General features: G+C 47.7%; 1 protein-coding gene across 1 annotated transcript in view; it reads right to left on the bottom strand.

Annotated features, from left to right (window-relative positions):
- The window catches only part of LOC143885887 (uncharacterized), a 104,386-nt gene that overhangs the window by 54,041 nt on the left and 28,584 nt on the right, over positions 1 to 21,761 (bottom strand). The window contains exons 6-7 of the mRNA XM_077389929.1: positions 7,554 to 7,579; positions 6,872 to 7,319 (exon numbers count right to left, since the gene is read on the bottom strand). Coding sequence (XP_077246044.1) covers positions 6,872 to 7,319; positions 7,554 to 7,579 — 474 coding nt within the window. The remainder of the gene's footprint in view (positions 1 to 6,871; positions 7,320 to 7,553; positions 7,580 to 21,761) is intronic.

Below are 21,761 nucleotides of genomic sequence, written 5' to 3'. Positions count from 1 at the left end.
TGCCGTAGGGGTTCTTTTCGTATATTCTCCAGCAACATGTCTGGCTCTTCTTCACGAGTTAGGGGCAAGGCCTGTTTCCTCCAGGAGTCGTCGAGCGACCCTGACTTGTCCTCCGATCCGGGGGAGGATCTCGTGGCTCGTCGGAAGAAGGCTAAGAGGGGCCCGGGCGCTTCGTCGGGCTTCCCCCCCCCCTTCGCCTTTCTTCCCTGCCTAGGAAGGACAGATTGTCCAGGTCCCGCGTTGCCCGGGAGTGGTCGTTTTTCTCTCGAGCCTATCGTCAGGGGACGGAACTGCGTGGGCGTGTTTCGAAGATGGGTCAGGAGATCGAGGACTTGAAGCGGGAGAACGAGGTTCTACGGAAGAAAGTTCATTTTCTCAACGAGCAGCTGTTGGAATATGAGGTGGACCCCCTGCTGGAGACCTCTTGGGAGGAGGAGGGGAGCTCCTCTGGGGAGGAGTCGTTCTCCGATTAAGCTTTGGCTTTCTATGTTTTCTTGCGTGTCTATCCCCTTCTCTGGCGTGGATCTCTGAGGCCTGCGTGCCCTGTGCTTGTTTTTTGGTTTCCCTTTATTTTTGTAGGCCTATGGGCCAGGAGGATGTTAATGGGTAGTTTATGTGTATTTGGGCCATATCTCTTAATGTTGTTCTTGGCTTGTGATGGAGAATCTCTTGTTTTTTTTTTTTTTGGGGGGGGGGGGCCCGAACCTGCGTGGGGTCGGGATAGCGAGGCGTGTCGAATTCGTGTGATTTTGCCCTTTACCCTCTACTTCCTTTATGAAGGTTAGGCTTTATGTAGATCTGGGGGCGACACGTGGCGTGCTCCGGTGATAGCGCCGTCTTTGCATGTTATCGTGATGTGACCTTAGTCCATTGATTGGCCTCGGGGAGCTGGCCCGTTGGCATAGTTAAAGGATAATGTGGTGAAGGCGTTTATTGGAGCATTGGGGTGCGAGCGGATATTCTGCTCCGTCCGGCGGCTCCTTCCCGAGGCGCCGCTTGGTTGTTCAGTAGGAAACGGACACGCGGGTAGTAAGTGCTTCATTTTTTCACACCGGGGTTTCCTATAAGGGTTCTATAAAGGGGTGAGCTTTCCTGAAGTCCGGAATATCGCCCTTTGTCTGTTGTTCGCCTCTTTGATTTCTTCCGGCCTTTCTTCAGGCTTGTCCGAGATGTCGTCGCCTTTCCAGGGTCCCTTTGCGGGCGGCGATCGTAGGTCTGATCGCGACGGGAGTCGTCCGAATAACCCCGAGGCAAATTCTGGCGGGCTGGGGCCTCAGCGAGGGGTTCCGGAGGGGGACGTGGATCATCATCCTTCCCTGCACGAGAGGGAGTCTCACGAAGCGTTTATTCACCGCAACCGTTCCTTCTTTTCCTGCGTCCATCGTAGGGGAATGGAGGTTTTTAGCCGGATGAGGGACATGGATCGGGAGATTGCTGCTTTGCGCGCGGAGAACGATCTGCTGAGGAACCGGGTGCGTTGGTTAAATGACCAGGCCCGTTTGGCTGGGAATCGGCGTTGGGGAAGCTCTTCGGACGGGGAACAGAGTGATAGGGAGATTTCTGATGCGGAAAACTCTTTCGGCGGCCAGTCCCTCTGAGCTGATTGCGGTGGGAGTTCGGAATTTTTGGAGGAAGCCTCTTGTCTTTGCGCTTTCTTTTTTTTTGTCTTAGGGATCTTGGGGGCTTCGGGCCTGCGTGCCTATTGTCCTTACTCCCCTTTTTGTAGGCCTTTGGGCCAGGAGGAAGTGGTTTATGAATGGCGCCTTTCTTTTTCCTGTTTTCGATGTGTGTTTTCTCCTTTCGTGTTTGCTTTTCTTTTGCATGCTTGCTTTCTCGCGCATTTCTGAGCCCTTGTCGCTGCGTCGATATTTTCGGCCCGGTGGTATTTTGTATGGGGTATCTAATCGTACCTTTTTTCATCTTGTGGAAGGGTATGTCGGGCCCTTGTGACGGGGTCCGAGCCCTTTCTTTATGAACGCAGTTTTGTCCATCTGGTGGAGGTGTATGGATGGCTTGCTGGGGAAGTTATGTCGTGGGTAGGGGTAGAGACGTCCTTTCCGTATGGCGCTTCGACTTATGGCGGTTCCCTTGGGTTTCTCAATCGGCGCCACGTGTGCGCGTCCCATCGACTTAGAAAGGGCGGGAGTTCGAACGATAGGTGTCAAAACCCTAGCCCTTTTTAAAGCCTTTTTGGGGATTTCATTTTTTACTTTATTCCTTCGTCTTCCTCGATTAGAACGGGTTTTTCTCCGCGGCGATTCTTCTACGTGTTGCTTGTCGTCCACGCTTCGCTCGGTGAGTTCTGTGTCTTTGTTTCATAGCCTAAGATGTCTGTTGCGATTGTGCCTCAGAGCCCCTCTTCCGCGTCGGTAGAGGTGGTGGAGAGGGCTCCGGTGAGAAAGAGGAGGCGGTTGTCCGTAGAGGGTGGGAGCGGCGTCGCTGAGGATGTGCGGCAGCCCACGGAGTTGAGGGATAGTTCCGGGACCTCAGGGTCGTCGGTGGGGGCCGCTACTTCGGAATCTCCGGCTCGAGTTTCTTATGCTCGTGGGGCGGAGATTGGGGACATTCGGCCTGGCGCCGTTATTCGTCCCGGCCGGGTGGCGTGTTTCAGGAATACTTTGGAAAAAGGGGCGGCGGAGAAAATTAGGAGGGAGTTCCATATCCCCGACGATTATGGGATTAGAGTCCCCTCCTTTGTAGAAGGGGTGTGTGGGGGTACCACGGAGGAAGAGGTAGCTTTCTACGTGGAAGCTTTCCGGGCGGGCGTTAGGTTTCCGCTCTTGGACATTATAATAGAGGCCCTCGAGTTCTACCAGATGGCTCCTTCCCAACTGGCGCCTAATAGTTGGTGCACACTCCTGGCCTTTGTGGCCAAGGCGGGTCTTCATAAGGTTCCCTTCCCGACGAGTCTGACTATAGCAAGTTTGACTTGGGGAAGCTCGCCTCTGGGGAGGCTATTAACGTCTCCGAGTTTAGGTGGGAGAGGAGCCTGAAGAGGTTTGGCTTGGTGGGAGCTGTGGAGAGGAGGGTCCGTTGCACGGGCGAGGGAACGGGGGAGAGTTCAGCCAACTATCGTGGTGAGCCCCTCCCCTCTTCCTTTTTTTTTTTTTTTCTTTTCCTTTTTTTTTTGGTTTTCCTTTGCTTTGAGCGATTGTTATTCTCTTGTTTGTGGCAGGAGAGATGTCTTCTTCTGGTGACGTTGGTAAGGGGAAGGAGGTTGCGGCGGTGACAACGGGCTTGTCGAGACGGAAGAAAATTCCTTCTGACTTTATGGCCGCGGCCAGGCTGGGTCGGTCGCAAGCGAGGCTCGCAACATCTATGCCTTCCAGCCCCTCTGGTCGAGCGGTTGGAGAGAAGGGGCCGGTTAGTTCCTCACCCCCGGGGTCTGAGCATCCTGCCAGGAGGGTCGCCAGCCGCGTGGCGCGTCCTTCAATCTTTGCGGAGGACGTGCCAAGTCGGATGGAAGGGGCGGTAATGACCAAGCTTCTTCTGGAGCGGGCGGAGCTTCCCCCGCAAAGTTTCCAGATGCGAGGGGAACTGTTTAAGCCTGGCTGGAGGATTGGTGTTGAGGACAGCGTTCTTGCGAATCCCCGGGTTGGGGTGGAGCTAGGGGTGACAACTGCCCTTCCTTGTGACGAGGCTGAGCTGAAGGGCTATGATCGTAGGGCCCTGGGGGCTCAGTATTTTCAATCAACTTCCTGCGTAAGTAATGGGTGGCCGGTTTTCTGATGGTATTTTTCTCTCCTCGCTGTTTTCGAGATTGTGTGTTGGAATTTTCCTGATAACGTGCCTTTTGCAGTCCCAAAGTTATGCCAGGAGGATGGTGCAGTGCCTTCTTGAGGATGAGGCTGAGATAAGTGCTGTGGGGGAGCTAAACCGGCAGTTACGCGAGGAATTGGGCAGAGCCCGGGCGGAGAGAGCGACCTTTGATGACACTGTTGCTCAACTCCGGGAAGATCTCCGGGTAACTGTGGAGGGGAGGAGTCGTGCGTCGGACAAGTTGGCGCTGGCCCGACGAACTCATGCCCGGGAATTGGCGAAGGCACGGGAGGAATGGTGCGACTCTGCGGAGTTTTTTAAGGCTGCGGCTGCATTCAGCGTGGATATTGAGATTGATGCGTTTGCTGAATGCCGGCGGCGCGTTCAAGAGGTCGATCCCTCCTTCCCTCTCGATAAGCTGATGCATGAGTCTGAGGTCGATCCTTTGCCGGCACCGGCGGAAGTGGTGGAGCCGGTAGGAGAGGAGGTGGCCGCCCCAGTGGATCGCGTAGTTGCCGAGATTTCCGAGGGGGGCCCAGTGATGTTGTGAATGCCTCGGGGGGCTTGCTCTTTTCTTTCAATGTTCCTGGTTATTTGGTCTGTAATAACTTTTGAACTACCTATTTTTTGTTGTTTGTTGTGTAACCGTATTGACATCTCTGCATATACACGATGCGCCGCGAGGTTTTCGAGGTCGTCAGGCCTTTGCGAATTGTGTTGGTGAGAGTATTCTTAGTGCACCCCGTAGGGCGTCTATTTATGGGAGGACTATCTTCCCCTCGAATGATCAGTTCGGGGTTAATGGGTCCCGCCTGCCCTTAAAGGGGGAGGTCTTTTTTCTTTTTTTTCATGGGGAGCGTTTTAGGGTATTCTCGGGGGGATCGGCCCCGATGTTACCTCTGTCTCATTCCCTGTTTTCTTTCGGGTCCCTCATTTATCGTGGGCCGAAAAGTGGAGATGTACGCTGCTTTTGTAGAAGTGCTTTTCCATTAATTTGTTGATAAGAATACATCTTTGCTTCTAGGACACAAAAAGGAAACCAAAACACTTGTCATATTTTTAAAAGAAAGGCACGGAACTTACCCTGTCGTTTTACTGATAGAACTTTCGGAGGTTGTCCATGCTCCAACTGCGAGGGACCGGGGTCCCATCGAGGCGTTCTAGTTGGTAGGCCCCGGGTCGAAGTGCTTGAACGACTTTGTACGGTCCTTCCCATTTGGGTGCGAGCTTACCCGTGTTGCGGGGGTCTGATACCTCTGCACGCCGTAGCACCAGATCTCCGGGCTTTATCGAACGCTTTTTAACCCGAGCATTGTAGTATCGTGCCACCTTTTGCTGGTAGGAGGCGGTTCGGAGGAGGGCTTGCTCTCTTTTCTCGAGCACGAGATCGAGGTTGTTCCGGAGGAGTTCGGAATTTCCCTGCTCGTCGTAATTCGCGGTGCGGAAGCTGGGGAGGCCAATTTCTAGCGGAATGACCGCTTCGGTCCCAAAGGTTAAGCTAAAAGGGGATTCTCCAGTTGCGGTCCGTGGTGTTGTTCAATAGGCCCAGAGGACGCTAGGGAGTGCGTCCAGCCAGTTTTTTCCGGCTTCTCCCAATCTCTTCTTGAGACTTTGTAGCAAAATCCTGTTGGTTACCTCGACCTGCCCGTTGGCCTGCGGGTGTGCTACAGAGGCGAAACGGTGTTCGATGCTTAGGCTATCACAGAATCTGCCAAATTCGGCGCTTGCGAACTGGGGACCGTTGTCTGTTACAAGGGTCTTTGGAATGCCGAAACGGCAAACGACGTCGTGATAGAAGAACTTCTCCGTCGCTTTGGAATTGGGTTTCACCACGGCTTTGACCTCAACCCACTTGGTGAAGTAGTCGATGGCGACGTATAACATTGTATGCCCCCCGGGGGCCTTGGGGAATGATCAGAGTAGATCCATGCCCCACATGGCGAAAGGCAGGGGTCCTGCTATCGCGGTGTACGGTGTAGCCGGTTGGTGGGGGGTGGTTGCGTACCTTTGGCAGGGGCTGCATTTTCTGACGAATTCCTTGGTGTCCCTAAGGACCGTGGGCCAGAAGTAGCCGTGCCTTACGATTTTCTGGGCTAGGGTCCTGCCGCCTCCATGGTCTCCGCAGATCCCTTCATGTACTTCTCGTAGCGCATAGTCTGATTCGGAGGGCACCAGGCATCGGAGGTACGGCCATGTGTACGACCGTTTGTAGAGCCTGGGCCCGTGGACCACGTAATGGGTGGCTCTTGCGGTTAGGCGCCGGGCTTCCAGCTTATCTGCGGGTAGTATACCGTCTTTCAGGTATCGTATGATGGGGTCCATCCAGTTTGGCCCTGGTGGAATCTCCAGAACTCGTATCTCGTCGATGCTGGGGTGGGGCAGGATTTCTGTGAGCACAGTGCCGAAGTCATGGGTCTCTTCGGCGGCCATTCTTGATAATGCATCCGCTCGGTTGTTCATGTCTCGCGGCACCTGGAGGATCTCTACCTCTCCCATCCCCTGCAGTTTCTCTTTTACCTTGTGGAGGTATTTTTTCATTCTGAAGCCCTTGGCTTCGTATATTCCGTTTACTTGGTTAACGACAAGCTGTGAGTCGCTATAGACTTTCAACTTGCCTGCACCGAGCTCCGCGGCTAGACTTAGTCCTGCTAGTAAGGCTTCGTATTCGGCCTCGTTATTGGAGGCTTTGAAATCCAACCTGAGGGCATATTCCAGTGTGAACTCTTCTGGGCCGTGGAGGACCACTCCCGCTCCGTGTCCTTTATTGCCGGCGGAGCCATCAACGTGCAGGATCCAAGGGGTTTCGTTGTTCTGTTCCGAGGGGTCCTGCATCCCGTCGTCGCAAACCGTGTGCGCAGTGGGGCCCTCGCTGCTCCCCATTGTCGCTGGTTCTTCGGCCGGGGCCGTGAATTCCACTATAAAGTCAGCGAGGGCTTGAGATTTGATAGCCGGCCTTGGGCGGACTTGTATGTCTTCCTGAGGGGCTGGTCGGTTAGCAGGACTATGGGGTGGGCCTGGAAGTAGGGGCGGAGCTTTCGAGCGGCACTGACGACTGCGAGGGCGAATTTCTCTATGTTCGAATATCGGATTTCCGCACCGTGGAGAGTCTTGCTCACGTAGTACACAGGGTGTTCCTTTTTGTCGCTTTGTTTGGCCAACACCGCGCTTACTGCCGTGGGGCTGACGGCCAGATATAAAAATAGCTCTTCCCCCGGCTCGGGTTTGGCGAGTACGGGCGGTGTCTGGAGGTATTGCTTCAGAGAGTCGAAGGCCTCTTGGCAGGCCGGGGTCCATTCGAATTCCCGTATGTTTTTTAATTGTTTGAAGAAGGGTTGGCACTTCTCTGCTGATTTGGGCATGAATCGGCCGAGGGCCGTGATCCGTCCTGCGAGCCTCTGTACTTCTACTGCTGTCGTCGGGGGTTCCATGTCTAGGATGGCCTGGATTTTTTCTGGGTTGGCCTCGATCCCTCTTTGGCTGACCATGAACCCCAAGAACTTTCCGGAAGTTACCCCAAAGGCGCATTTCGCGGGGTTCAGCTTCATTCGGGCTCGTCGTAAGGTGTCGAAAGTTTCCTGAAGGTCGGAGATGTGTCTGGCGGCTTCCAAGCTTTTTACCAGCATATCGTAGACATACACCTCCACGTTCCTTCCAATTTGCGTTTGGAATAGCTTATTCACGAGCCGCTGGTAGGTGGCGCCTGCGTTTTTTAACCCGAAGGGCATGACAGTGTAGCAGTAGACGCCCTGATCGGTGATGAACGCTGTTTTCGGGATGTCTGGCTCGTGCATTTTGATCTGATTGTAGCCTGAGAACGCGTCTAAGAAGGTGAGAAGTTCGTGTCCGGAGGTGGCGTCGATGAGTTGGTCAATGCGCGGGAGGGGATAGGGGTCTTTTGGGCAGGCTCGGTTGAGGTCGGTGAAGTCTATACAGGCCCGCCATCCTCCGCTAGCTTTCTTGACCATCACGACGTTTGACAGCCACTCGGGATACCGGATTTCCCTGACGAATCCGGCTTGTAGCAGTTTTTCCACTTCGGCCTTTATGTGAGTTTGGCGCTCTACTGCGAAGTTCCTCTTTTTCTGCCGGACGGGTTTAAGGGCGGGGTTCACATTCAACTTGTGGACGGCCATTTCCTTGGGTATCCCGGGCATGTCCTTGGCGGACCATGCGAACATGTCTTTGTTTATTCTGAGGAAGTTGATCATCTGGTCTCGCAGGGGGCCTGTTAACATGGAACTTATCCGGACTTGTCTCTCCGGCTGACCTTGGGCCAGGGGGTGGAGTCTAGCTCCTCGGCGGGCTCTCCTCTGATTGCGCGAGCCCGCTGCCAAGGGTCTTCACTGCCGATGGTGAAGTTTTCGGCTGGGGCGTTGGTTCCTTTCAGGCTTGCCGCGTAGCACTGGCGTGCTATCATTTGCTGCCCCCTGACCTCTCCCACTCCGTCCGGAGTGGGGAATTTCATCTTGAGATGGGGGGTGGAGACTACGGCTCCCAAGTCTCTGAGAGCAGAGCGCCCAATGATGGCGCTGTAGGTGAACGGTATGTCTACGACCAGGAAGGTGGTCAGGATGGTTTTCTGCAAGGGGTACGCTCCGAAAGTCACGGGCAAGTCGATCTTGCCGTCTACCTGTACGGATGCCCCGGAGAAACCGTAGATGGAGTATTCCGCGGGTCCCAGCCTTTCCCTGCCCAGCTTCATTTCTTCGAAAGTTTTGAGGTGTAGCACATTGACGGAGCTTCCTGTGTCCACCAAGATTTTTCCTATATCGAAGTTGGCGATGACTAGCCTGATGACCAGTGCATCGTCATGCGGGACTTGCAGCCCGTCGAGGTCTTTGTTGGAAAAAGTGATGATCTGGTTTTCATGGGGTGGATTTGTTCGGGCCTTCTTGGAAGGTATATCCATGGAGAATACCCGTTCCGCGTATGCCCGCCGACCGGCTGTTGTCGGCCCTCCCGCCGCAGGCCCGCCTACGATGATGTTGATTTTTCCTATGATGGTAGGCGGTTGCTCGCGAGCCTGTGGCTGTTCGGGGGGCTCACCCTTTCGGGGGCGCTGGTGGCGGCTCGTGTCGTGTCTGCTGCGGGATCAGCGTCGGCTTCGTGAGTGATGCCTACCGGGGGATCGGTGTCGGCTTGTGGACCGGCGGCGGTTTGGTGACCGATGCCTACCTCTGGGTTCGTCGAGCGGGCGCTGGGCCTCGCATGGGCTTTTGTCAGGACTCCTGAGGTATTGGTTTAGGTGTCCTTCCTCGGCCAGCCTTTCCAGCTGGAGGCGGAGGTGGAAGCAGTGGTCAGTTTCGTGGCCGTGGTCCCCGTGGAATTCGCAAAATTTCCTGGCGGACCTCTTCTTTGGATCTGTGGCCATTTTCTTGGGGGGGGGTCAGGAGACCCTGATCCCTAATAGCCGATAGAACGTGGGAGAGGGGGAACTTTAGTGGGGCGGTTCCCAGTCTTTCGAAGACGGGGATGGGGTTGCGGCCCGTCTGTCTTTCATCGGTTCGTGGCCTTATGGCCCTTCGGCCGTCGTTTTTTCTCTCGTCGGGGCCGGGCCGATTCTGGGAGCGCAGGCTTCTTCTGCTCGAACGAACTTATCAGCCTTTGATTCAAGCTCCTGTAGGTCCCACGGGGGCTTGAGGGTGAGGTGCAGCTTAAGATTCGGATCGGTGGTGGCATGCTTTAGTGTGGCGACCGCTATCTGGACGTCCATGTTGGAGAGTTAGGCCAATTCGGCGTTGAACTTCAACATGAAGTCTCTTAGGGTCTCGTTTCTGCCTTGGCGGAGGGCTAGGAGGGCGTCCGCAGGATCATGGCGGAGGCGGTTGTTGGCAAACCTCGTGCTGAACTTTCGTCCGAATTCGTGGAAGGATGCGATGGAGTCGGGCTCCAATCTCATGTACCAGTCGTTGGCGGTTTTTCTTAGTAGGGATGCAAAGGCTCTGCACATGAATCCATCCGACGCGCCTCGAAGCATCATTACTCTCTTGAAAGTCTGGAGGAACTCGAGGGGGTCCGTGCTCCCGTCGTATAGACCGAAGCGGGAGAGGTCTATGCCTGCTTCTGCGGGGGTCTTTAAGACCTCTGAGGTGAACGGGGATGCCGTTTCCCTTTCCCACTCATCAAGGATGCCGTGGGAGTAGGGTTTTTTCATTTCTAGTTTTACCTCTCGGATTTGCCTTTGCAGGTCCGCTATTGGATCCAAGCTGGGCGGTTGCGCCGAGGTTGCAACTTCTTCTGCCCGAGCCAAGGGCGGTTCCCGGAGACGGGTATCTTGGACAAGGGGGGCGCGGCTATTAGTAACCTGTCCCCTGCTGCCTCGCTGATGTCCCCCGGCTGCGTGGGGCAAGGGGCTATTTGTTGATGGGGATGGCGTTCTGCGAGTCGGTGCTCGCTTTCGCCGGGGATGTCATTCCCCTGATTGTTCCTCGTTGCCTTCGTCGTAGGCTTCTGTCCGGTCCTGTGTCGTCCCGGGCTTTTTCGAAGCCGGGAGAGGCAAACGCTGGAGTAGTTCGTTGCGAAGTTTGTTGAACATCTCCATGGTGGGGACCATCTGCGGCGTGCTGGAGGAGGGTCGGGGTTGGTCCGAAGGCGGTGAGTTTCGCTCTTGGGAGCTTGAGGAGCTGGCTTGTGCGCGCTGGGCCTGACTCCTAGTTATTATCCCTGTTTCTGGCTGTTGGGTGTGGTTTCTCATCGCCATAAGGCGTTCAGTTACTCGACGAGTCCCACGGATGGCGCCAATATGATGGCATCTGGATCCTGCGATCGCGCGGTCGGTAGAGGGCCTCCGCGGGGTCTGCAATCACAAACAAAAGGGGGTCAGGGGGTCCGGGGTGGGTCCCGGACGACCACTTCGACACCCAAGTCAGATCCTTCGACCAGTCAATATAAAGAACAGCTAGAAAGGGAGGGAGTTTTGACCAGGGTTACCAGGGCCGGTGCGCAGGGACATTTCTGGGTGCGTAGATGAGTGAATCGGAGGGGACTAGCAGGGAGGGCAGGATGGGATTCCTGGCCTCCTCTGTTGTTGCCTCGCCTCTTTTTCCGGTGTTGCGGGGTGGAGGATGGGTGAATTCCCTGCTTTTTGGGGTCAAAAGAGAAAAAAAGGTCCCCCTCTTCTTCCTTTCCCTCCCCTTTTAAAGGGAGGTGTGCGGCCCTTTTCATCATTATGGAGGGAAAAACTTCCTTTGCAGGATTGGGCCGTCCCTCTGCCTCGCCGGCACGCGTGGCTTTGGCGGCCATTTCCTTCCCTAATTTGTGATGATGAGGCATGGATGGCGAGAAGAACTTCCTTTGCAAGATTGGGCCGTCCCTTTGCCTCGCCGGCGCGCGTGGCTTTGGCGGCCATTTCCTTCCCTAATTTGTGATGATGAGGCCTGGGTGGTAAGAGGGCGACATGTGTCATGAATGTGTGGTCTTTGCCGTTTTCCAACACCCTTCTTCATGATGGTTGGGCTCTGCTCGTGCATGGATGACACGTGGTGATATTTGGGAGCGTAGCCGTATTTGTGCCCCATCAAGGACTGGTTTTTAAAGCTTCTTGAGCGATATTCAAATTTAAGTGGATTGTGAATTTTAGGACCCTCTATATGCCCTAACTAAATGTAAGTTGTTTTTAACTCTAAGCTAATGCAAGTGATTCCTATATTCTATGTGTAACTAGGCTGTATGTCCTAAGAAAAATAATGGGCAGACTAACGCATCCTATTCTAGTCATCAGTAGGCGATGTGGATCGCCAACTGACCGGATGGAGGCGAAACAGACACCTAGCTATGACAAACTCCTAACTCTAACAAAAAGAAACAACAACCACAACACTCTATCTAAGAAAAACTCCTAACTCTAGATGAAGAGCTTTTTGAAAACAATGTTTATCGAGAAAATTTTAAAATATTTTAATATTTTGAAAGGTTAAAACAGTTTATTTATAAAGTTTGACTGGACTTGGGATAAGTATCCCAAGCTGCCTACGTACCTCATGGGAGAGGATCAAGCCAACGTAGTTCAGAAACCAACTTTCCTAACTACACTCCTAAAAGTTTTCAACATTTTAAATGGTTTTGAAGTTTTCTGGTTTTCAAATGTTTTTGAGTTGCAAATTTCTAATGTTTTTTATGTTAAAAGATTTTAAATATTTTTTGGATTTTAAATTGTTTTCACCCTTAAAGGGAACATGCAAACACAATAACAAACTAAGGCAAAACCCCAAAGCTAAAGGGGAAACCCCTAAACAAGCACACTCACTAAAAGTAAAATGATCCCAAAACGAGTAAATTAGTGTCCCAAGAAAAGTAAAACTGATCTAAGATCTCAAGTAAGTAAACAATGTCTAAAAACTTAAGTAAAGCTCTATATAAAGAAAGAGGAGATAACAAAGGTAAAAGGATAGACTCCTAACTAAAAGTATACTAAAGACTCTAAGAGGGGGTGCAAATAAGTTAAAGAAATGACTAATAGATGAAACAGGAAACAAATAGGGATGCTTGTGAGACTGAGCTAGTCTCCTGAAAAAGATGACAACTATGACCAATGAGACAAGGCATGTCTCCTATAGAGGGCTCCAAGTAACCTTATCATTGCCCTTCCTTGCAATGATAAGTAGGGTTAAGGGCAACGAACAAACCAAGTTGGTCTTCAACTAGTAGGGGGTGCAACTTATGGGACTCGAGGTAGTCTCTTATAAAGGGGTATGCTCTAAATGACAAGGCTTGTCTCCAAAGGAGAACCGCCTAACAAGACAATGCGTGTCTCCTAGTGTAACTCACTAATAAGACTACAATGGTCTCATAAATGGGGGCTCCAGATGACTCTTTCATTACCCTTGAAATGATAAAGGGCTCTAAAAGACTTAGTTAGTCTTTAATTTAACTGGGGTGTTTAATCTGAGACTTGGATAGTCTCCTATGTGTGACTCACTAATGAGACAAAGCATGTCTCCTAAAATGAAAAACTCGTAGAATTTGAAAGGTCTAGACATGATTTGGAAGTGATCCTGGAAGTTTAGATGTCTAGGTTGACATGTAGTACGGGTTCCACTCATTTAACATAAAAAAAAATATTGAAAGCACTCTACACAACATGCAATTTTCACAAATAAGGCTCTAAAATACAAAATAAATCATGAAAATGATCAATATATGATTTGTAACTTGCTAGCATGCTCATCATATCCCAATACAAGCATTAGAATCAATATAGGCTCAAAACAATTTAGAAAAACAAAGAGGCAAAATTTTCACCCAATATGCAATTTTCACAAAAAATGGGCGAAAATGCCAAACAATTCATGAAAATTATTCAATATATGATTTAAAACTTGCTATTAAGCTCAAAATATCCAAAACAATCATTAAAATTGAATAGAGCTCAAGTTGTCTATAATATAAAAAAATGACATAATTATGACTTTAGTGTGAAAATTGCCACTTTTCGTTGAATTTTGGACCTATCAAATATCAAAACCACCAGAAACCTCATGATTCAAAGTTATAGATCCCATCATGAATGACATTCTCTCAGTTGACCACTTCATCTTGTTCCAGCTGGAAGTGACCGGAAAACGATCGTTTCCGGCTCATTGCCATTAAAAAGCACATTAGTGTTTCAGCTGAAAGTTCACGCTCAGTTTTGACACTCAATACATCATTTTTGAAAATTTTGCTCAAGGGAAAAGTTTTAGAAAATCATTCAAGGAACAACTTTGTCTTCTACGGCTCCGGCCAGATCAGGCCAGAAGTGCCCCAAAAATGGCCGACAATCTGCTGTTATAGCAAACAGAGTTTTTTTAGAAAACTGAAATTTTCAAAGTGATTTTTGACTCACCAAACATTGTTTCTGGAAAAATGCACAAATTGATAATGTTTTAGGAAATCTCATAACGAACAACTTTCTCTTCTATGGCTCCAGCCAAATCTGGCCAGAAGCGGCTCAGAAGTTACTCGACGCGATATTTCAAAAAAATATATATATTAGAAAATAAACACATTGAACGGCTGAACTATTCCACACCCTCATGCTACCTAAACATGCCCTCAAGCAAGAATTAAAAGGGAAGCTCTTCTTTTGAGCACACACCTCTCATAATCATATACACATGCACTTTCACAAATGTATACACACATGGACAAGCACACTTACACTCACAGCCACACATATATAACATACACTCGTATGTATACACATGACAACCGTAAGAGAACCAAGTTATGTATCAAATTTACACTAGCAACAAATTGAATAGGAGCAGTACTAAAATAGGATTACAAGAACACTCTTTGGATTGACAGAATCAAAGAAAGACAGAGATGAATGCAAGCACTATTGTGGTAAAAGGGCTGTACATATCAAAGTGAGATAAAGGATGTAAATACCAAAGTGATAAAAGGGTTGTACATATCAAAATGAAATGAGGGATGTAAACACCAAAGTGGTAAGTGGACTGTGAATATCAAAAGAAAGTGGGCTGTCATTATCAAAATGAGAGCAAGGGCTGCCATTATCAAGTGGGTGAGGGCTGCCATTATCAAATGAAAGTGGGCTGCCAATATCTAAACAAAGTAGGATGCCATTATCAAATGAGAGTAGGGGCTGCCATTATCAAGTGGGTGAGGGCTGCCGTTATCAAATGAGAGTGGGCTGCCATGAATTATCTAGTCAAAGGGCATGAAAATGGGCCAGACCATAATGCACTTAAAATTTGGAGAAAACCAATCATTCAATCATCTTCTAAGTGAAGAAGAAGACAAAATGTAGGATACACAAACACCATGTGACCAAGTGAGCATTATCTCGCACGAAAGAAAAAAAAGACAAGTAAAGAGAGGGACTTAACTAAACTACGGATATATGCACCACCACGCTTTGTTAACTGGACTAACATGCGTTGACTAGAGGTAACAAATGATGAAGCTCAGACAAGTTGAGGCCACTATCAAGGAAATGATGACACAAATATCAGTAACCTCATTTTGTTTGTAGACAAAATGCAAAGTCTCAAATTATGATCGCAGGTTCAATGCCAAAATGACCCAACACAAGTAAAGGGTTATTTAGGATCATAAGATCTCAAATTTGTAAAAAGCCATTGGGGATATCAATACAGTTCACAAAAGTCTTTATCAACTGATTAAGGAATGAGGGTCTACCCAGGGAGTGCGATAAATCAACACCATTTCTAATCATGCTTATTTAAACCAATATCACTGATTCAACTAAACTTCGACAACTATGAGACCTACTGATTTCATATAAAGCTCTTCCCAAAACATAGTATTGCTGACATCATTTTCCCACAAGAAACTATATTAATTTGGTTTGATTATCCAAGCATGGCAACGCGACATCAATAACCACCGGCCTTATTATGGGTCATGCTTTGCTCAAATAATCATACCCAGGTCATCTTATTTCTCTTCACAAATCCTGGGTATTCTCAAAAGAGATCAGAAAAATTACTCTAAGCATCAAAGACAGAGCAACTTCTTAAAATTAACAAACATGCCAATACTAACATCAATTCCTGCCTGCACTTTATTTTGGCAATTACACCACACTCACCTCATTTATCATTACTGATGAAAGGGAAAATGAAAGATTAGCAACCAGTCCAGCTTCTAAACATTACTATGGAAAACCAGCCTCACCATGAAAGAAACACATTGATTTTATGCAAATTTTAGAATTTTATACTGAAAATGCTATAATCCAAAGGTAGAGCATTACCTGTTTGGAACGAAACTACCGATGCAAAGGATTCCACGGAGCCTTAGTGCAGGCACCGAAAATGATGGGCGAGTATCTTCGGGATTGTAGCAGCGTCGGATCCAAGTTAGAATTGCGGAAATATTTGATCGGATGGCAAGATCGACGAATCGATAGCTGGAATTTTTGAAGATTGCCGGAATAAATGGCGAGATGGGTTTAATGGTGCAGTTGAAATAGAGGGTTAGACCTGATGGGAGTAAAGGGGTTCTAGATCTAGGAATATGATGGAGATGGGCTGACTGCTCCAAAGAAGGGAATAAGGTCAGAATTGTGGAAAATGAGTAATGGGTTGTGAGGGTGAGAGATAGAGGTGATGAAAAGGAGAAATAAGAGGGGGAAATGGGGTCTGTGATTAGAGGGTTCGGATTCATGGGGGTTTTTGGTTGGATTTGATGGGTATTGCCGAAGTTAGGGTTGGGGTTAAAAGATAAAAATGGGTTTGGAGGTGGTCTACGGCACCAAGGAATGCCCAAGATGGGAGCTCGACTCCCTCTTTTCAATAGGTTTGGAAACCCTAGCCTCTCTCTCTCTCTCTCTCTCTCTCTCTCTCTCTCTCTTCTCTTCCCTATGTCATATTCAAATCAGAAGCTCTTACTCATCTTTTTCTCTCTATTTCCTCATCCAAACCCTAGCTCAATTACCCTCTCTGCAACTTTTAATTTCACTCTTCTTCAATATCTCTCTACTCAAATCTCTCTCAAATGGGGTGGTCGGATTTGGGGTTTTTGAAAGGGAAGTGACCGGATGGGGTTGGGTATGATTGTTACTTACAGGGAGAGCAACAGATTCGACGGTCTATGGTGGTGTAAAGTGAGGAATTAGAGGTTGAAGATGGTGTTGGTAGATAAGGCTAGATCTAAAAGGGGTGAATCAGATCTTAGTTAGTAAGGTTGGCAATGGTGGGTTGTAGTGGTGGTGGAAGAAGAGGGTCGGATGATGGAGGAGACAGGGGTAGAGTAGAAATGGAAGGGGAGTGGCCGGATTCCGGAGGAGTTGTCGGATTCCGGCAAGAATCGACAGAGCAGGGAAAAATTCTGGTGGCTGAATGTATGGAGAGGGTTTAAATAAAAAATGAGGTCTGAACAAGGTGGAGGTGTTCGCCAAGGAAGATGGGGGCGATGGGGCAACAGATCCTCTTCCCTTTTTTCTTCTCTCTCTGCTCCTCCCTCTCTACTATGTTTCCCTAACCCTCCAAAAAAATGGAGAAGAGTATATGAAAAACCAAGCATAAATTGATATAACCTTAAGCCATTCAATAAAAAAAATACCAAATATAACCTTAATGCAAATATGAGACCATATATTTCTTGACACCACCACCAAAGTGGAGCATGGACTAAAGGTGATCCTGTTTTTTCGTAGGATATGCTTGATTGCTCGTCATGTGGGGAAGAAAAAAGGTTTGGATGGAAGATAATGAGTCGATTTTGGGTTTGGATGGAAGAAAAAGGGTATTTAGAGAAAGGAGAAGGGTATTTGGAGAAGGGAGAGAGATAGGGGGGAAAAGGGTTTGAAGGAAGTTGAAGTTTAAAGGGCATCACTGGGCCCGGTTTTTAAAAAAGAGCCGGAAGGTCGCACGGAGCTCCGTAAATTTACACGGAGCTCCATGTGAACTACTGCCTTTTTAAAAAAAAATCTCGCACAGAGGTCCGTAAATTTACACGGAGCTCCGTGTGAACTACTGCTATTTTTAAAAGAAAAACTCTCTCGCACGGAGCTCCGTGTGCGGAGTTTCGTGGAAAATCACGGAGCTCCGTGCGAGAGTTTGTTAAAAAAAAACAGAAGCTTCGACGGAGCTCTGTATAAATGCACGGAGCTCCGTGGGAGCTTCTATTTGTTTAAAAAAACAGTACTAATGGGGGACCTGTTTCAAAGCGTTTCAAAGCTCCGTGGTAGCTTCTGTTACACGGAGCACCGTCATTTTATTACAAAAAATCCAATAATAATGGGGGACCCAATTGTGCTTGTGTAGCTGTCAAATTTCCTACTTCAGCACCCAATTGTGCTTGTGCAGCTGTCAGATTTCAGCACCCAATGGTGCTTGTTCAGCAACATCCCGAACATGTATACATGGGTTTCAAACAACTTAGTCATTGTTTACTCAAACCTGTATATGTACAACTGAAAACACCCAATGAATCTCCATAACAAAAACTCAATTCAACTTCTATAGATCAATGTTTACAACGTCTCAATCCTTTACACAAAAGAAAATGTGTACAACTCAAAACACATTTTCTAAAAATTATAGATTTCAGCACCCAATTGTGCCTATGCAGCTGTCAGATTTCAGCACCCAATGGTGCTTGTTCAGCACTTCACTTACAATTGATAACAGGTTATCAATTCAACTTCCGTAGATCAATATTTACAATGTCTCAATCATTTACACAAAACAAAATGTTTACAACAACTCAAAACACAACGTATACAAGAACTCAATCATCTTTGCTAGCTTTACACTCTCCAAACTCCCCCTGTAGAAATCTTTGACAAAGAGCCTGACGCATGTCGGGGATGTCTGCGGGGCCAAATTTCCAAGGGCACCGCGATAAAGATGGTCGATGAATTGTAGAACAAACAATCCACAGTCAAAGCTGCATAATAAATAATGGAAAAAGCAGTGAGAAAACTTTTACTAAATTTACAATTAAACAACTTTACAACAAACTTTCTATTCTGACTAACCCATTGTCTTGCTGTGGGCAATCACTCCTCTATTCATACGAAAACTCATCTATATTCATACCATGATCCTTGAAATACTGCTTTATGTAGTCTATCTGAAAAAGAAATTAAGGTGTGATACGGTGTTAAACAATTAAATTAGGGTGTCAATCAAACGGTGTTATACAAAAGGTGTTTTACTTACGATCTGTGCTGTCAGTTCCTCAAATTTGAATCTCGTTTCTGAATTGAACTCGACGAAGGCTTTTTTGACCAAGTCAACCCCGAGAAGAGCCTAGTGCATGTTTTGACATAACGGGAATAAGATCATATCCAACTGGGTCAGATCTTCATCCCCAAGAGCATCGGCCAACACCTGCTTCCCGTCCGCCCAGACCTCCAGCTTTCTTCTTATATCCATCTGCTCACAGCCAACCGTTAGATACCCCTGAACAACCGTGTATGCAGATATTAAGTTGAAAAGAAGTGAACATTAATAAATAAAGGTATTATGTAACATGCATATGTAGAGAAACCCTCTTACATGGAGTGACGAACTGACTAATGCAATTCGGTTCTGACCGGTTAAACGGTAGTTGGAGTGAATGGCCTTCGCGCATATGTCTACTATCTGTTAAAAAAAATGATTTGAATTTAATTCAAAACTACTATTGGTGCTAATGCGAACCAAATTTGAAGAGAGGAGTTCAATGCCACTTACAGAGGTTGCGAGGTACCCTCTAAGGCTCCAGAGTTCGTACAAGTCCTCCGCAATTACCCTAGTGCCATCATCGAAGGTAATGACTTCCAAGCTGCATAATCATAGAGCCGTTAAAATTGCAACACACTCGCATTACCGTGAGAAATAAATCTATGTGCTACAACCTCGCATTTACATACTTTTTATTATACTTTATGAGCTTATGAATAGTTGCGCTTCGCCTGCCCGCCCCTCCCTTCTTCGCCCTGGGGGCTCGCTTTCCCTTCTTGGGGGCTACCTTCGTCTCCCGCTCATCGGTTTGAGGTTCCACGTCAAAGGGTGATTGTTTGAACCTACTCGTGGCCCTGGTCCTTCTCTGTTTCACTTCCTTTTCAATACTACCCATAGGAGGAGCTCTAACATGCTTCCTCTTCAGAGGGCTATCCTTGATGTTAATAATGAATGGTGTGCTCTCAACCTCTAGAGGACTGTCATTAATGGTGACAGCCACCGTTTCCAAGGCATTTGAAACTTGTAGAGGACTGTCAGTAATGGTGAGAGCCACCTTTTTCAACTCATCTCCAATCTCCTTCCCCACTACATCCTCCAATACACCAACTCGAGCCTCCTCCAACACATCACCATCCTTCTCCTCCAAAACACTGCCACCTTCCTTCCCCATTACACCAACTATCTCCTCCTCCAATGCACCAACTCTTTCTTCTATTACTTCTTCACCCCTTCCCTCTCTTTTAGCAAAGCTTCCCTCACTTTTCTAAATTCTTCAGTCTCCCTCCTAAAAGAAGCTTTCTCTTCTTCAAAATCCCCCCTCTCTTTTCTCAGCTCCTCTTTTCTCTTTTCTACTTGTTCCCTCTCCTTTGCTACCTCCTCCCTCTCTATCAACTGTCTCCTCCTCGCCTTCCTTATGTCCTCCCTCTCCTTCCTTGTCTCATCTCTCTCCTTCCTTAACTCCTCTCTCTCCTTTCTTAGCTCATCTCTCTCCTTTTCTATTTCGCCCCCTCTCTCATGAGGATCGTTAAAGTCACCACCACCAATTGGCTCGTCTTCTCTCTCATTTTCTCATCTCTCGGGTGGGTTGGCAAATGCAGGGGGCGTAGGGGAACGCGTCAGCGATAGAAGCCCCTCTATCGAACCCGACTCATCATCCTTCTGCCATACAAAAAGAGTAAATAATAAAAGGACAGTAAGGAGAGAAATAAGAGATGAATACTGTGATTACAATATAAAGTGCATTACCTGGTAGCTTGAGGGCAGGTACCGTAATTCCTCCCCATCCGGATTTAATGAGACGACCACCTGATAATTTCAATAACCTATTATCATTGTCTAACCTCATTTAAAAATAACAATTAATGAACAATCTATGTTGGTTATGTCTCAACTCATGTCCACCGATGCGTCTTTTTCGATCGATTGATACTTCGGCCACTCCTCCTTCGACCCGGACTTAGTATTCCAGTCCCACTTCAAGAGACGTGGTCGGCCTTCTGGATTCTTTGGAACCCATAATTTGGTATGCTTATAGAGCCACACCTGCATAATACACCTAATCATCATATAACTAGCGAACATATAATAAACTACATATAATGATTTAAAGAAGCTGAAATGACACCATACCTGAATTACCAAAGAGCAGCCGCCGAGGTATATTCCAGATGACAGGTACTCAACTAACTAGTCATATACTGCGTAGCCCTAGGCGTAGTCGCCTATCTTCTACAGGTCCTCTATGTAGGGCCAGAATAGCTGGTTTGCCCGATGTTCGGTCTGCGTGAAGAGGACCGTCGCAAATAGGTGAAGGAGGACATACTTCACCATTGCATCGATCGACACTTGGTCCTCCCTGTTCACTACCGTCATAATCTTCTTCTCAATTTTTGGTGCCATCGCAGATGCTTTGGGAAACACCCAACCCGGTACAAGAGGAGGGGGATTCCTCTTGTCAGTAGGGATTATCCTAGCTACACTTACTCTTTGTCCTCTCGGTGAGAGGCCTAGCGTCAATGCAACATCGGTCGCTTTAAAGGGAACTGCGATGCTCCCTAGAATAAAGGACTTCATATGTGCATTCTAATTAGAATGCACTGCTCTGATTAGGGGCTTGTGCATCACCACATCTTCTAAATTCATCAAATCCTTGAAGGGAGTCATCTTCAGAGCATTCTTATGCCATTCCCTCAGCTTCATCCTCCCCATGGCAGCTGTAAAACATGCAGGCGAACATCGTGCCGGCACATTTTTAACCTGCATGACAGGTTAAGTCATCAATGAATATAAAAGAACTACTAATACATCAAATAGTAAACTACAATAGAGTACACTTACAGGTTTCTTCCCTCCCTTAGCCATATAACAAATCAACAAATATATCGAGGTCTGTACAAACATCATCAAAAAGTTATAAACAGCCCACATTAAAGAAACAAATGAATGAATTTATTCAGGATACAAATAAATGAATTTATTCAAATTATATTTTCCTTCTAGCTAGACTGAATTCATTCACGATACAAAGAAATGAAAAAAAAGCCCACATTAGAGATTAAAAGAATTGAACTGAATTCATTGCCAACACAATCAATAAACAGAACCCACATCAGAAATCAGCACATCTAAACAAACATAGGGAAATGACAAATAGAAGAACAAGAAGAAGAAAGATTGGGTTTTTTGGTTTCATACCAGAGGTATAAACAAATAATCTACTAGTTTGCCTGTTCGTATTGTGATCTAATTTCAGGAAAGTCACAAGTAATTCAAATGGATAATCTAACAGCAAGCCTTATAAGTTTAAACAAGAGTTATCCTATCATCTAGAGGGCTTATCCTATTATAGACAAGGCTTAT

This window comes from Tasmannia lanceolata, unplaced genomic scaffold (genome assembly GCF_043159265.1).
Source record: "Tasmannia lanceolata isolate RefF3 unplaced genomic scaffold, GAP_Taslan_0.1 ptg000011l, whole genome shotgun sequence".
In the NCBI taxonomy this organism is placed as follows: domain Eukaryota; kingdom Viridiplantae; phylum Streptophyta; class Magnoliopsida; order Canellales; family Winteraceae; genus Tasmannia; species Tasmannia lanceolata.
This window is presented reverse-complemented; position numbering and strand designations above follow the sequence as displayed.